The 17,607-nt window shown below is 37.9% G+C and overlaps 2 protein-coding genes across 2 annotated transcripts in view; one reads left to right on the top strand and one right to left on the bottom strand.

Annotated features, from left to right (window-relative positions):
* LOC18783750 ((R,S)-reticuline 7-O-methyltransferase) lies at window positions 9,229–10,778 on the top strand. The gene is made up of 2 exons (XM_007216703.2): window positions 9,229–10,196; window positions 10,331–10,778. The coding sequence occupies exons 1-2, from the start codon at window positions 9,426–9,428 to the stop codon at window positions 10,625–10,627; spliced, it is 1,068 nt and encodes a 355-aa protein (XP_007216765.1). The 5' UTR covers window positions 9,229–9,425; the 3' UTR covers window positions 10,628–10,778.
* The window catches only part of LOC18783751, a 4,821-nt gene continuing 3,112 nt past the window's right edge, over window positions 15,899–17,607 (bottom strand). Inside the window, exons 4-6 of the mRNA XM_007217048.2 lie at window positions 17,134–17,219; window positions 16,703–16,794; window positions 15,899–16,571 (exon numbers count right to left, since the gene is read on the bottom strand). Coding sequence (XP_007217110.2) covers window positions 16,309–16,571; window positions 16,703–16,794; window positions 17,134–17,219 — 441 coding nt within the window. The 3' untranslated portion in view covers window positions 15,899–16,308. The remainder of the gene's footprint in view (window positions 16,572–16,702; window positions 16,795–17,133; window positions 17,220–17,607) is intronic.

Below are 17,607 nucleotides of genomic sequence, written 5' to 3'. Positions count from 1 at the left end.
TCCTACATGCTCAAGAAATGGATATGCATCAAAACCAGGATAACCTAACATGCTGATATACATGTATTGTGTAACACGGTGCAGACCAAATCATCTGATTCACACGAGGAAGGTAACACCGAACAGTCCACTCCGACCGACTTATACATGTTCAGCACCGCCTGACAACAGTCTGAGTTCCTCTTCTAAATTTCCACCACCCATATACACCCTGACATGTGGCAAACCTGAGTCTATACCTTCAGTGTGTCGACATGATCTCACTAACCAAAAAACGTGACAATAAACACAACAATATCCCCACATTAGTCACCAAATGTCACCAAATAATAGTGACTATTGCCACTTTTTTTTTATAGTGTGGTTATTATGTTTTTTTTTTTATCAAGTCATATGGTTATTGAAATCCTGTCCACACACCGAAGGTATCAACTCTGATTTGCCACATGTCATGGTGTATATGCGTGATGGAAATTTATAAGACGAACTCAGACCATTTTCAGGCGAAACCCAACAAGTTTTAATCAGTTGGATTGGACTGTTCTGTGTTTCCTTCTTCTTGTGTATTATATTATTTCGTTTCCAACCCATAAAACAATAAAAATATACCAGCATGTTAGCTTATCCTGGTTATGATGCAAATCCATTCTTGACCAAGTAGAATTGAAAATACACGATTCAGACTAAACATTAGGTCATATGTCAAGTCAAGATAGATAAGCAAGGAATTCATACGCCAAATCGCGCAAGGAAACGCTAGTAAGTTAGGCATTATATCTAATCCCTGCAAAGTTTTAGCTATAAAACTAAGTTTTTTTATTAGTTTCTTTGAAGAGAGGGATCATGGCAATGCTAAAAGTGAAGGAAGAGGAAGCCATACTACAAGGCCAAGTTGACATTTTGCGTTACACGTACAACTACTTTGTTGAAAGCATGGCCTTGAAGTGTGCTGTGGAGCTTGGCATTGCAGACATCATAAACTCTCATGGCCAAGACCTTGTCTCAAATTGCACCACAAATCGCCTCACCTTCAATATCTCCTCTCACGTCTCCTGAGATTTTTCCAATCTATAATACCCACCTTCCCAATTTTCTCAGAGATGGCTTCGCGTCAATTCTTCAGAATTTTAATGCATTTCTCATTATTCCAATTGTGCAGTATCCACTGAATCAAAGGTTCGACCTAACGATGATGACACAAACCACAAGTGCGAAGGAGATAAGTGAAGTTGAATGGAAGAAGCTGCTGAGGGTGCATTGATCAAATTGATGGGTGCAATTGGAAGCTCAAAATAAGGTTTTGTTCAACCATTGCTGGGCTGTGCTCAACCCACCAAGCTCCAGGCTAAAAGCCCTGTAAGGCCTCCCTCAATTGGGTGTTTATGATTTTCACAAGTCCAAAATAGAAGCTGTTCATCAATCACCATCGTTTGACAAAACACAAATCAACAGCCATCTTAAGGAAACCAATTATTTACTAGCTTTCAACTTATACGTATGATGTTGACATGAGTCTCCTAATTAATTAAGGAGATTTACTTATTTAATTAATTAAGGGATTTACTTTCCTATTTTTATATAGTTGATAAATCATTGTATAATTGTTTAGGCCAAAATCTTGCGCACCCGGCCCAACGCTACAGAGCCCAGAATAACAAGGACAAAAACGTTGGGCTTGAGAAGTCTGCACTCTGAAAATAAACAAGAACCAAAGGTCCAAAATCCAACAAAAGCCTGGCCCAGAACCTATCTTAAGCTTGGGCTTCGAAGAAACTAAAATGGGTTTGGCATGATCAAAGTAAAAGTGGAAACCCAAAAGAAAACAAACCCACGTGATTTTTTTTCTCTGACTTGAAAAGTCAAACAAATTCAACTGGGTTGATAAAAGAGTTGACAGAGGCAGGCAAAAAGAAGGGACCTCTCTGAAATCTCTGCCACCACAAGATCAAAACCCTTTTATATATTTTGAGATATTGTTTCTACTCCAAAGAAAGCACCATCTTTCAAGGGATACACAGGCTAAAGTTCTCAAAAAGAGATAAGTTGGAAAACAGGGAGTTGTTCAAACTGCAAAAGCAAACTGAACATCACAGTTTGAGCTCTCACAAAAGGGCAGTTGAAATTACAGAGGGGTTAGGTTCTCTTCAAAAAAAAAAACAGAGAAGTGATTGGTCTTAAAAAGAACTGACTATTGAGAGCCTATCTGCCAGAATTGATAAAAACCGCTTCTTCTTTGTATTTAAAAAATGAAAGATCTTTTGAGAATTTTGCCGCCCATTATTGAAAGAAGGAAACCCTACTCCAGAACATTTTCTTATAAATATAAAGAGAGGGTGAACAGAGCAAAGGACTCATATTTTCAACAAATCAATCAAACAATCAAAAATCAACTAAAGGCAAAAAACTCAAAATGATCACTTGATCACTGAGAACCTTCAAACAAACTGGAGCAACCAAAAGCTCATTTGAGCCACAAAAGAAGTCAGCTATAGATCAGAACTTCCAAAGTTCAGGCTTAGAGAAATAAGTCATTCAAAACGAGACTTCTCTCGTTACAAATTTGGTTCAGCAAAAGCCAAAGACAAGCAGAGTTTGATTTTTCACAAATATGAAAACCTCAACAAATTTTACAGTGCAGTTCTAGCTCATTAAGTCCTCAAGTCCAGCTATTTCTGCCCCTTCAGACTGAACAAGCCGCAGTTCTGCCTGCTCAAAAGCCTCCCAAGGCTTGAAGTAGATTAAAGCTCTGCCAAAATTGAATTTTGGTATCGATTTACAGCTGAAGCTAAGCAGTTGAAGTTGTTAACAGCTTAGTTCAGCACAGACATACTCAGTCCAGCCCGGATCAAGAGTTTCTACCCAGGCAGAAATGGAATCTCATCCGTCTCTTTTGTCTTTTTAGAGTTGATTTTTTCCTTCTTAATTTTGTAAAAGGCAGTTTTGCCTAAAACAGTCCACTTTATTATCATCTATTCTGGCAAGAACTACAAATTTTATACTATGATAAATTATGAAATCCTTACCAGCTTGAGACAAGAAAAGAACTTACTTGGGAGATATTCCTCACCTAAATTCATAATCGCTTGTTTAGAAATCAGTAACTTGGGATTCCCACTAGGCGCAAGTTATCTGTTTCAAAGAAGTCTGCTAGGATTTTTTATTGCTAGCAGTGGCACGCTCGCACACCAAAAAAAGTTGGTCTCTTGACCAGTCAACGATTTTCAAGGCAATGGGAAACTTTGCCCTTCCATCACAGGAAAAAAAACGGGTGAACAATTTGGCACACCCAGTGGGACTTCTCAGTATACATACTTCAACAGAAATTTTCTCAAGTATATGAATATTGGAAGCTCTAGCTAGAACCCAAGCCACGCCATGGAAAGAAATCAGGTAATTCTCCGAGAATGATTGGAGTCAGAAGAAAGTTATGTCAGACACTCAGCTCATGATAGCACCGGAAGCAGATGTTCCAAGACTGGCTCCAGGAGGTTGAATCAGATACAGGAAGTTGTGTTCTGAAAGAAGGCTACAGCACAAAAGAGCCAGGATACTCTGAACAACAGCCATGATGCAATGGCAAATTAACAGACAATTCAGGAAGGACCGAGAGACTGCCATGGCCAGAATTCCAAACCTAGATGTTGTAGTCCAACAGCTAGACCTCCCTTATGGCCCTCCACCAAGATTGGCTTGGCCATACCAAGAAAATCCTCTCATTGCACAGATAGCTGGACTACAAGGGCATGGAGAGATCCGAGCTAGACAGAGGGGAAGAGCCCTTCTTGATCAAGAGCATGAGGGTCCAATCAGGCCAGAAGGCCTTGCACTGGTTCAGGTTCCTCAAAATTAGCCAGAACCTCCACCTATTCCATAACCCGTGGCCCCACGTGATCAGCCCCCGGCATTTCTGCCTAAGGCACCAGCTGTTTTGCCTTACGGACCCAGAAGGATGGATCTCAATCCATTCCCTCCACCAATAAGAGGCAGAAAAGGCAGAGGGGGGATTAACCCCTTTGCCAACAATGACAGGAACGGACCAGGAGCAAATTAGAGAAACCTTCTAGATTTTGAAGAAGAAGAAGAACACAGGGAGGAAGTTCTGCCCAGGCCATACAGAATGGAGCACGGGATTCAACACATTCAGCCAGAACATGGACGAAATCTATACCCTGTCAATGCTTTAAATGATATAGGGGCACTACAGAGAATGATAAGGGAGATGATGGAGCCTGAAGCCAGAAGAGGAGAGAGGCCCACTTATAGAAAGCCATATCCAGCTTATATTGATCAAATACCTCTATCCCAGGGTTTTAAGGCGCCAAACTTCACCTTGTTCAACAGAGAAGATCCCAATGCTTCATCAGTGGAGCATATAGCCAGATTTTATTTCCAGTGCATAGCCATAGAAAATAACCCTTTGTTAAAGCTAAGACTTTTTGAAAATTCTCTCTCTGAACAAGCATTCACCTGGTACACCAGTTTACCAGCTAACTCTATTCAAACTTGGGAGCAAATAGAAAATGTTTTCCATAACTATTATTTCAGAATCCAGCAAGAAGTCACCATCAGTGATCTTGCTACCCTCAAACAGAGTGAAGATGAACCTACTCAAGACTTCATAACCAGGTTCAGAAAGCTCAAAATGAAGTGCCGAATCCCTATGAAAGAAAGGAACTTCATCCAAATGGCTCAAGTCGCCCTTAAAATCTTTCTAAAAAAATGATTTAATGGGATGCTGTTTGGAGATCTGGCAGAACTGGCAGATAAAGCATCTAAATATGAGGAGTTGCTTAAGGAAGAACAACAGAAGAGAAACTCTTCTACAGGCACATACTACAATAGCGGAGAATTTCTCAACCATGACCTTAATCAGTTCTTACAAGATCATGACATCCTTCACCAACGCTCATGTCCTTACACCTCCCAACAGAATGGTGTGGCTAAAAGAATGAATAGACACTTATTGGACGTAATTCGTGCCTCTCTTTTTAGTGCCAATATGCCTAGGTCCTTTTGGGGAGAAGCCGTCCTCTCTGCAGCATACCTTATCAATTGGATTCCCTCTAGTATCTTAAATTTCCAAACCCCCCTTCAAACACTCTACCACCATATCCAAATACCTCCTACCCAAAACCTGGAACCCCAGATCTTTGGCTGTGTGGTCTTTGTCCACTAACATGATCCCCGCGCCGAAAAATGTGTTTTCATCGGTTATGTACCTCATCAGAATGGGTACCGATGTTATCATCCTCCGAGTCAGAAAATCTATACTTCTATGGATATTGTATTCTGAGAATCTGACATATATTTTTCAGCCGTCTAGGAGGAGGATCAAAATGCCAACACTTCTCAAATTTCAGAATTTTTTCCTGCAGAAACGTCACAGACGGAAAAAGACCGGTCGCCCGATGCAAGCGACCGGCCGCCCAACGAGAATTCGAATCTGCCTAAAAACGACTGGCCGCAAGTTGAAAGTGACTGGTTGCCCCCCAGAAATTTGACTCTGCCCGAAAGGGACCGATCGCCACCCTGCTGTCAAACTCATGAGGAGAATATTGAAGAGTTTTTGCCTGCTCTGGATAATTCTTCAATGCCAGTAACACTCCAATCACCTGCTGAGGACGTCATTCAGGTAACATCTTTTCCTAAAACTGATCACATTAATGAAATATCCCATGATGATTTAATTTCATAAGGCACAGAGCCTACATATCATATTCCAAAATGGAAGAACCGTGGAAAACCTCCAGTTCACTGTGAAGCAGATCTTAATGCAAGAGGAAAATATCTCATCAACAATTATGTATCCATCAGTAGATTATCAGAATCACAGGTACACTTGGTGAAGCAGTTGGCCGACATACATGTTCCTAACAGTGTAACTGAAGTACTAGAAGACTCAAAATGTAAAGAAGCCATGACTGAAGAAATGAGAGCCTTCCAGAAGAATGGCACATGGGAACTCGTGTCATTACCTCATGGAAAGAAGACAGTAGGATACAGATAAATTTATACTGTAAAACTCAAAGCAGATGGATCCATTGAAAGATATAAAACTAGATTGGTGGCGAAGGGGTACACACAAAGATATGGGATAGACTACTAAGAGTCCTTTGCCCCCGTAGCCAAGATTAACTCTATCAGAGTCCTTCTGTCTCTAGCAGCAAATCTAGATTGGCCATTATATTAGTTTGAATTAAAAAATATTTTCTTGCATGGAGACTTGGAAGAAGAAGTATTATGTATTAGATCTACTCACTGAAACAAGAATGCTTGGGTGCAAACCTGCTGATACACCCATTGAGATGAACCACAAGTTATGTGAAGACATGGATCAAGAACCAACTAATAAGGAATAGTACCAACGCCTTGTTGGAAGGTTGATATGTTTAGCTCACACAATACCAAATATTGTATATGTTGTGAGTGTAGTTAGTCAGTTTATGTATTCACTCAGTGTATCCCATAGGAATGCAGTTGATCGGATCTTAAGATACTTAAAGTCAGCACCTGGAAAAGGGTTAATGTTCTCAAAAAATAGAGATCTCGAAGTCGTTGGATATACATATGCTTATTGGGCTGGCTCCGTTACTGACAGACGCTTTACTTCTAGGTACTTCACTTTTGTGGGAGGTAACCTAGTCACTTGGTGGAGTAAGAAACAAAATGTGGTTTCTCGATCTAGTGCTGAAGCTGAGTATCGAGGAATGGCTCATGGAGTTTGTGAATTACTATGGATCAGAAGACTATTGACAGAATTAGGATTCAAGCCAGAAAAGCCAATGGAGTTACATTGCCATAACAAGTCAGCCATCGATATTGCCCATAATCCAGTTCAACATGATTGAACTAAACATGTTGAGGTGGATAGACATTTTATCAAAGAAAAACTTGAGAAGAAGATCATCCACCTACCATTCGTAAGATTAAAATATCAATTGACAGATATCTTAACCAAAGCTGTTTGTGGAAGAGTATTTCATGACTCACTTACCAAGTTAGGTATTAGTGACATATATGCACCAACTTGAGAAGGAGTGTTGACGTGAGTCTCCTAATTAATCAAGGAGATTTATTTCCTTGATTAATTAAGGGATTTACTTTCTTATTTTTATATAGTTGACAAAGCACTATATAATTAGGAGATACTTTTCTAATTCTTTACTGTATCTAATTCCTTGTAAAGTACCTTGTAAACTCTTATATATACCTCCTTATGGAAAAGAATAAAGTTAACCAAATACATTCAAACCATATTCATATTTTAGCATACGATACACAAATGAACAAATTTGATCCATGTACAACCTTGAAAACAAGAGTAAAAAAAATGGAGTGACAAAGTGAGAGAGAGTTTGAATTGAATGAATTTTCAGGCCTTCTTCGTCAGCAATAGCAGAATAAATTTCAAGGCTTTTAGAGCTTGCTTTCTGTTCTGGGGATGGAGGAAGAAGAAAATCGCAAGGGGTAGAGAGAAGAAAATCGTAGGGAGGGGATGGGTTTTGTGGCTCTGGGTTCGTGGTGGCTGGGGTTTTGGGTTGTGGATTCGTGGGGTTGGAGGTGGTGGTTCTTGGTCTAGTTTGCAGGTTTAATTGCAATAGTTGTGCCAATTTATTTGCAGATTTGTTAATATAACCATGGATGGAGAGAGAGAGAGAGAGAGAGAGAGAGAGAGAGAGGGCATCACCTCAGCTTCAATGGCTACAATATCTCATAGTTACATGATGGAGGTTTGAATCGCAGAGGGGGCTAGGTGACAGAGGGGGTCGAAAGGGGAAGGATAGGAAAGATCAGAGGTGGGTTACTTTTTGTTTTTTAATTAATTTTAAAAAGAAAATTTTTTATTATTTAATTTTTAATAATATATTTTTATTTTTAGTTGTCAAAAGTCTTATTTACCCCCACAAATATAGCATGTGTTGCTCACATGACTAAATTTAATAGAAAATATAACGGTATGACCAAAATGCCGATTAATAAAGAATTTGTGGACCATTTAAACGAATAATTTAGTTTATTGACCAAAATGTAAATCAAATACAAATTTAAAGACCATTTGAGTAATTTACTCTTTAGAAAAATGTAGAAGTGAGGAGAAGAGATTCCACCGACGATGCAAAGCTAAAGGTTGCATGCATAGTAGCCTAGAAAAACCTTCAACAGTATCTTAAATAATTGTTGGTCATCAGAATTATCTACTACTCGTTTTTTTTTCATTAAAAAAAATAGAGAGAGAAATTATGAGTAGAGTACCTCGAAGAAACCAACATCTTATCTTATATATCTTGTCTGGTTTAAAAACTGCATTTTATATTTATTTGTCTTAAAGTTAAAACCAAGAAATTATGATGATAGGAACTGATTGCTTGAGTTTGATAGATGGTAGCACATGGGGCTACTGCTAGCAGCCACGAGAAACCCTTCACATAACAACATAGAACAATAAATTGTACACGTGCTCAAGTCAAGATGTGGACCAGTCTTCTATCTTATAATTCAACTACCTCTATTTTGGCTTCTGAGAGTAGTTAGGCCACGTCACAAATTCAAAGGTGAGATGGTCTAAGTGGAAAGTTCATTTAATTTCGTTTAGAAAAAAGTTTAGTTTTGCACCCGAATGGTTGTTATGTTCTACTTACTCCATTAAATTATAAAAATTTATATCTTTAAAATAATAATAAAAGAAAATTATATAAAAAATTAAATAATAATAATAAAATAAACTTTGGGGGAGTAAAAATCAGAATAAATGGGGAGATAGAGAGTTTTTTAATTTTAATTTTTTATTCATATTTGAATCAATTTAATACAAAAATATCATTTTATCTCTGCATTTAACAGAAAAAAGTTAACAAAATTGATTAAAGAACTATTTGTCCTAACAAAAGTGAAGTTAAAGGACCATGAGAACGATTTTGAAAATTGAGGAGCTCAAATACAAATCGAGTCTAAATTCAAAAACTAATAAAATAATTAATCCCTCAAATAATTATTGTAAGATCCAAAGTCTGAAAAGCAAGACAGCGGTACTGAAGCTTGGAGAATTGGCTACCACACACTTGTGGCTAGGAATTTTGGTGAAGCCAAAGTCAGTGGAGAACAAAGTCGATTATTGGAGAATAAGTAGGCTAAACATGCCTATAAATAGAAAATGTACTTCATTGTGTAAGTGTATGAATAAGAAGAGTGAGCAATAAGCTATAGAGCTAGTAGTCCTTGTGAGAAGTGTGAGTGTTCTAGAGTTTGTCTCTAGAAGTGAGAAAGGGTGCTTGTAAGAATTGGTCTTTCTTTTTAGAGTTGTCTTATTGTAAACTTATTTTGTCTCCAACAAGTCTATATTGGAGTTGTGTAATCTAATTTGCTCAACAGTTTTAACCATATAAACTAAGTTTTATTTATTTATTAGTTCTTTGAAGAGAGAGTTCATGGCAATGCTAGAAGTGAAGGAAGAGGAAGCCATACTACAAGGCCAAGTTGACATTTTGCGATACACGTACAATTTTGTTGAGAGCATGGCCTTGAAGTGTGCTGTGGAGCTTGGCATTGCAGACATCATAAACTCTCATGGCCAAGGCCAACCCATCACCTTATCTCAAATTGCACCACAAATTGCCTCGCCTTCAACCGACCTTGATCTCCTCTCACGTCTCTTGAGATTTTTGGTCCACATGAACCTCTTCGAGGCAACCATTGATCCAAAAACTGGTGACGCCCTCTACGGCCTCACGAGTTCATCCAAGTGGCTTTTGAGCAATGAGGAGCAAAGCCTGGCCCCTCTAGTGCTCATGGCCAATCAACCCCATCACTTAGCCTCCTGGCATTACCTAAGCCAATGCATAAAGGAAGGTGGATGTGGGTTCCAGAAAGCAAATGGGTTTAGCTTATATGATATCCCAAGTGAGAAATCTGAATTGGGAAATTACTTCAAAGAGGGTATGGCATGCACGTCTAGAATTGTCATGAAAGCAATCTTGTCGACTTATAAACAAGGGTTTGATGGCGTGGGATTGATTGTTGATGTTGGAGGAGGTCTAGGCACGGCTGTGGCTGAGATTGTGAAGGCTCATCCACATATAAGAGGTATCAATTTTGACCTAGCAGACGTGGTGGCTACGGCACCAAAGTACCCTGGTGTGATCCATGTGGGTGGTGACATGTTTGATGTTATTCCTAAGGCTGATGCCATTTTCATGAAGGTAAGATCCATGCACAAAAATGTTATTTTGTTAAGACTTTGAACGTGAATCTTTAGTCAATTAAATGTGTACCGTATAAGTTTGGTGAGAAGTATGCAGTAAACTAACTCGTGACACTCTAATTTGTGATTCAGTGGATACTTCACAATTGGAATGATGAGAAATGCACTCAAATTCTGAAGAATTGTCGCAAAGCTATCCCTGAGAAAATTGGGAAGTTGGTTATAGTAGATGGGGTTCTTCTTCCAGATAATGGACTGTGGGACTCTTTTGTTCAAAGGTACGACCTGACGATGATGGTACAAACAATAAATGGGAAGGAGAGAAGTGAAGTTGAATGGAAGAAGCTTCTGAGGGAAGGAGGATTTGGTCGCTATAAGATCATCAAAATCCCAAGTTTTCTATCAATCATAGAAGCTTACCCTGAATGAATTGCATCAATGTTGTTTTGTTTTTTTCAAGTGCTTCTCAGTAAGTAGCTCAAGTGCTTAATTATCATGTAATAAGGCTCTACTTGGAAAGTCAAATTTCAATTGTAGAGGATTTAAAAACTTTCTTAGTTCTCCACTCTCATTGTCCTGGGTGCATTGATCAAATTGATGGGTGAAAATGGAAGCCCAAAATAAGGTTTTGTTTTACGGATAAACGAAAGTGTCAGTATAAGTTGTCACAAACATCCAAAAAATTATTAACTCGTGTCTTGAAGGGAATCATATATTCTTCTTCCAAAACAGTAAAAATCAAAAAGGGAAAAGATTAACATCCAAGGGAAGAACATATTCTCATGAAGACAAATGATAGTTACAAATACAAGATAAACGAATTTCAATTATAAATGATAACTATGTGTCTCTTTGTGTGTGTGTGTGTGTGTGTGTGTGTGTGTGTGTTTGAGAGAGAGAGAGAGAGAGAGAGAGAGAGAGGAGGAATCATTAAAGGGAGATATCGATTTTAACATTCAAGGTCTAAAGTCTCCTTTGTTTAATCCATCTTGTTGAGGACAAAAAGGGCAAGCAGATAGGACACAAATCAAACCGAAAGAACGAGAAAAATAGAAAGCCACAAAGGAACAAGGTTTATGAACTAAAATCACTGGTTTATAAGTTAAAGTTATTTTTTAATGGACTAGATCCGAGAAAATTTAATTATGTATTTCCAGAATATACAAGAGGAACAAATCTTATACGGTTATTGTGTTTTTTTTGATAAAGTCATGGTTATTATGTTGATCCGATATATAACTTTCACATGTGAGGTCAAGATGGTGATGAGGGCTTTCTTATCAGTGTATAAAGATGAGCTCTGTTGTATTGAAATCATTGTTGAATGTGGGAGGTGGGATCGGAGAGGTTATAGGCGAGATCATGAAATCTCGGCCACACACCAAAGGTATCAACTTTGATTTGCCACATGTCATGGTGTATATGCGTGATGGAAATTTATAAGACGAACTCAGACCATTTTCAGGCGAAACCCAACAAGTTTTAATCAGTTGGATTGGACTGTTCTGTGTTTCCTTCTTCTTGTGTATTATATTATTTCGTTTCCAACCCATAAAACAATAAAAATATACCAGCATGTTAGCTTATCCTGGTTATGATGCAAATCCATTCTTGACCAAGTAGAATTGAAAATACACGATTCAGACTAAACATTAGGTCATATGTCAAGTCAAGATAGATAAGCAAGGAATTCATACGCCAAATCGCGCAAGGAAACGCTAGTAAGTTAGGCATTATATCTAATCCCTGCAAAGTTTTAGCTATAAAACTAAGTTTTTTTATTAGTTTCTTTGAAGAGAGGGATCATGGCAATGCTAAAAGTGAAGGAAGAGGAAGCCATACTACAAGGCCAAGTTGACATTTTGCGTTACACGTACAACTACTTTGTTGAAAGCATGGCCTTGAAGTGTGCTGTGGAGCTTGGCATTGCAGACATCATAAACTCTCATGGCCAAGACCTTGTCTCAAATTGCACCACAAATCGCCTCACCTTCAATATCTCCTCTCACGTCTCCTGAGATTTTTCCAATCTATAATACCCACCTTCCCAATTTTCTCAGAGATGGCTTCGCGTCAATTCTTCAGAATTTTAATGCATTTCTCATTATTCCAATTGTGCAGTATCCACTGAATCAAAGGTTCGACCTAACGATGATGACACAAACCATAAGTGGGAAGGAGATAAGTGAAGTTGAATGGAAGAAGCTGCTGAGGGTGCATTGATCAAATTGATGGGTGCAATTGGAAGCTCAAAATAAGGTTTTGTTCAACCATTGCTGGGCTGTGCTCAACCCACCAAGCTCCAGGCTAAAAGCCCTGTAAGGCCTCCCTGAATTGGGTGTTTTATGATTTTCACAAGTCCAAAATAGAAGGTGTTCATCAATATCACCATCGTCTGACAAAACACAACTTTAGAGTAATGTCTGCTTGACAAAATCAACAGCCATCTTTTGGAAACCAATTATTTACTAGCTTTCAACTTATACGTACGATACACAAATGAACAAATTTGATCTAAGAGCATAATATTTATATTCGATTTGCCAAAGAAACAAATTTGATTCCATGTGGAAAATTGAGAAGGTTCGAGTTATACTTGAACATGTACTACACATGAAAAAGATAATATAATTTGTACTTGGAATCATTAATATTAGTAGGTGATACAGTGATAATATCGAACTTTGAACATATCTGCACTCGAAATACTCATAAAACACAACAAATTTTTTTCTTTTTTTATTATAGAAAAAGCGATAGTAATTTATTGAAAAAATAGAAAAAAAGTACAAAGCAATCATAGTACCAAATATGAGTACAATATCTCTAGTGACCAAACACAAAAACCATTTGGTTTGATCCGAAGAGAATTACGCATAAACATAAAAAGCCTTAAAACTTTGATTCGGCAGACAAAAGCACTTATACTCAGACTTATAATACAGATCCACTGTGCAATGGCAGAAATGGAAAATCCGTATCAAAAAGTCGAAAGTAAAATACAAACTTCAGCAAACTCCTAAAGAGTTTTTGAGAATTATTAAACTACAACAAACAAAGAAAAAAGAACACTGCTCTACGTCCTCCCCGACAAACTGAAAAGACTCGTAGCGTCATACCGGCTAAACCCATAGTTCCGCACCGACAAAACCCAATCCAACACAAACCGTCAACTTTTATTTTTGTAGCTTCAAATCCAAAACTGTAGAAAAACCTTGTGTGCGTGGACCAAGCAGAAAATACATCATGGTGACTACAGTGATTTGCAGTGACTACTTCAACAACACAACAAAACAAAAGAAGCTAGGTCGACAGCTACCACAACCCATCCATCCCAGCAACAACACAATCAAGTAAAAGATCCAACAACAACATGAATCCACCAAGAACCTACAACAAAAATACACAAAACAAACAAACAAATTTCAAGATCCAAACGGATCTCAACTCCAAAAGTCTCCCTAAAAATGAGGGAGGGAAGACTGGAGGAGGGAGAGAGAGTTAGAGAAATGACAATGGAGAGAGAGGAGAGGGGAAGAACTAGGAAAGAAAAGGGGAAGGGAAGGGAGGAGGGAGAGAGAGAGAGGAGACGGAAAAAATGAGGGGGAGGGGGGGTTGTTGGAGAAGCCACCGACCCTAAAGGAGGCTGCAACTGTTGTTTAGTTTCTAGGGTTTTTACTCTCCACAAACTCGAAAGAGAAGAGAATATTGTATAACAATGCGTATCTTTTAAAAAATAATCGAAACACAACAAATTCTTTAAAACTAGAGAATTTGTCACTTGCGAAACTTAAATTGTCAAATAAATGCTCAATTTGTTAGAATGTGAATTTGATCCACACATTTAAACATGCGAAAATAGTAATTTATATGTGGTTATATTGCAAGTTTAATGTCTCGTAATGAATTTGTTTTAGTAGAAAGAAAAAGAAAGGAGAGAAGTTCTTAGCATGGCATGTGGCAAGCTATTCTAATGTCAAATGGATCATCAAATTTAGTGAAGTAACATCCCAAGTGCAATACAGCAAATCCATCCATGATCAATGCCTGTAGACCAAAACAAAGCCCCAATGGAGAATGCCCATGCGTAGTGCAATTTGATGTTTGTTGGTAGTTGGGCTCCAAAGTCCTTGTATATTTATTTCAGTTCACAACACGACACAACACTACAAATATATATATATATATATATATGCATGGTTAGTGGTTGCACTTTTAAGATCAAAGACGTTCTTTGTCTAGATAAGATAGTGAAGTCTGGGATTTTCCACTTTGTCAACCAAAAACCTAATAAGTGGATCACATAGTCGGTTGCACTAAAAAAAGAGCCCTCCTCCTCTTAGTCAATGGGATTGTCTTAGAAACCACTAACATTGTACATGTGCCATGTACAATACAATAAAGAATTTCATAAATCTGAATTTGGGTTGATGAAATGGAAGCGTGGGTTCATTATCCAATTTTTTATATTTTAAGATTTAGGTCTTGTGCATTATTGGATGACATGGGGATATAAAGAGATAAGCAATAGAGCACTAGCTAATTGCATTCAAAAACAATTAAACCCTAAATAGTTCCTCCTAGCCAGAGATTGAGTAAATTATTATATCATTGTAAACTACAGAGTAAATTAGTATATTATTATAAATCTAATATGGAATAGGTCAATTGACCAAAGTACTGTATCCGCTCCATCGAATATGAGTTCGATTCCTCACTCTGTATAATTGTTTTTTTTATTTTAAATAAAAAGTAAAAAAGTTGTATGACAAATTAAAGGTGATTTGCATTCGGCTTTTAGGACACTAATAAAGCTATAACCCTCCTGCTTCCCACTAGAGACTTGGACATCCAAGAGAAAGAGAGTTCTTCTAGGCTTGTAGCCAGCCAAACATTCTTTTCACAAGGTAAGCTAGTTAGAATGTATTGGTCTCAATGCCTTTAGGCAATAGCTACCACAATTCCTGCCGCACCATTCTCAGGTCTGGTTCTATCCTTTATCTATCTCAAAAAGCATGACAGAAAAATGCCACTAGCTCTTCGGATTATATTTATTTATGTCCTAAAACGTTTGTTAATAGCATTATTATATTTCTAAAAATCATTAATTAAATACCTAATACTTAATTTAAGCTGATCTAATTCCAACCCCAAAATAACTCCCAAAATTGTGGTCAACTTTGTTGTATGGTAATCACAACCCTGACACAAAAAAAAAAATGAATATATCCTTCCATGATTCAATTTTCCACAAATTGACAGGGTGGAACCAAACATTTTATTGCACCACAATTAAAGCATGACTATTAGCACCTTGATGATGACTCTTTAACCCAAATATTAAATATCTTGGAGGAACCAATCGACTTGATGACCCATCGGGTGTTCAATGGCCGCGAGCACATAGAATGACAGAAACACAGCAAGTCAAGGCAACCTTTTCAAGGCCAGAAAGTGTTTTGGTTGATGCAAGCACAACACTACCATGGACCCCACTTCTCCAGTTTTGTGAGTTAGATTATCCACAAATCCCCATATAAGCATTGTTAGAGAGAGAGACAGAGAGAGAGAGAGAGAGAGAGAGACCAAGACTAGTGTGCCAAGAATATGCGGTCATGGACTCATGAGAAATGATCACATACTTGGCACATTTGTAGAAAAAGAAAATTTAGAAATAAAATAAAATAAGTTGCAGACCAGTACCAGAAGGCATTTTCCTCATCTCCCGAGGGTTTTATATATATATATATATATATAAAATGGTCAAGGGAATATAATTTACAGAAAGCACTATTATAAACTCATAATTCAAGAGCCTCTCTCTAACCTCACCCATCTCTCCCTACTAACTAAATACAAAAGGAGTCAAAGTCATCACATACCCTCTACTTATCTCATACATGGGGATGAACACTAAAACACCCTATCAATAACCAAGTACGTACGGCACGAAGAAGAAATCAACCACAAAATCCTCAAGACTTGTAGCCAATTTACTCCAAAACAAAGGTCAACAAAAACCAAATGATCCAAAGTGAGGATTTTAGCGTGGTCAATCACTTTCAAGTGAGAGTTTTTTTTTTTTTTTTTTTTTTTCTCCTTTTTATCTTTCAAAAGTAGTGGCACTGGCCACCACGCCGAATGGCCGTGAAGTAGTTGTAGTCGTGGTGCTGGACCCTAAGTTGCTTTAGCCAAGAATCAGCCACGCTCAATAGTGACATGAGCCTTTCTTGGTCCCTTCCACAATTGCCTGAGACCCACACATTCCCTTGCATCTTATAAGTGGCCAAGCCAAATGGAGGGAGAGAGATGCTTTCCCCTTTCTTTCGCTTCCTTTGTTCATCGCTTTCCATATCGTCCTCGAGGTCCATGTCTACACATAGAGCATCATGTAGTGTTAGTTCAATATTATGCATATACATCGCTTTCTGAGAATTTAGATATTTAAGGTGAAAATGGCATGAACATAGAAACAAAACAAAGTGAAATGGACTGAGAGAATACCTTGAAAAGAAGATGAAAGGGTGTGGTAAGTGAGGAAGGACGTGGACAGATCCTTTATTGTCCTTCCCATGGGAATGTGATAAATTGGGTACCTGAAAATAATCACATTGACAATGTTAAAAATAAATATGAATTTCTATTAATAAGGGAACATGCTAATGTGTGTAATTAGAGTCATTTGTTGGGTATTACGAGCAGTAATTATTCTCTACAAAGCATAATTAAAGCTGATGTGGGACTGATTTTCCTAAGTGTTGCACACTCTGCGCTATGAAGCAACAAAATGAAAAAGTTGAGAAGCATGCCTTTTTTTTGGTCGAAAGAGAAGCATGCTTTACTACTCTGCTTCAATTTAGATATTTATTTGGGTGTCATGTGTTCAGGCGTGCATGGAGAGAGAGAGAGAGAGAGAGAGAGAGAGAGAGAGATACCAAGCAACAGCCATCCAACTAGCTGGTGATAGATCAACACTCCTCAATGACATCAAGCCAGGGTATCTTTGAGCTAATGTATTGATCTGAAAGCGTAGAACAAACAAAGTGTCAATCAAATCCATATGCTTTTATTATACGGATAGTAAAACGGAACCTGAGAAACGAATCAGCATTAGTTTCCACAACCATCCAAAAAAATATAAACTCATGTCTAAGGGAATCATACATTCTTCTTCCAAAGCAGTAAAAGTCAAAAAGAGAAAAGAACATCCAAGGCAAGAACATATTCCCATGAAGACAAATGATAGTTACAAATACAAGATAAACAAATTTAAATTATAAATGATAACTATGTGTCTCTCTTTGTGTGTGTGTGTGTGTGTGTGTGTGTGTGTGTGTGAGAGAGAGAGAGAGAGAGAGAGAGAGAGAGAGAGAGAGAGAGAGAGAGAGAGGAGGAATAATCATTAAAGG

This window comes from Prunus persica, chromosome G3 (genome assembly GCF_000346465.2).
Source record: "Prunus persica cultivar Lovell chromosome G3, Prunus_persica_NCBIv2, whole genome shotgun sequence".
Lineage (NCBI taxonomy): Eukaryota > Viridiplantae > Streptophyta > Magnoliopsida > Rosales > Rosaceae > Prunus > Prunus persica.
Note: the sequence above shows the minus strand (reverse complement) of the source record. Positions and strands in the feature narration are given on the sequence as shown.

Coding starts and splice junctions, on each gene's coding strand:
- LOC18783750 (XM_007216703.2), top strand. CDS start 9,426: ATGGCAATGCTAGAAGTGAAGGAAGAGGAAGCCATACTACAAGGCCAA. Junction 10,197..10,330: donor CTGATGCCATTTTCATGAAG/GTAAGATCCATG, acceptor TTTGTGATTCAG/TGGATACTTCACAATTGGAA.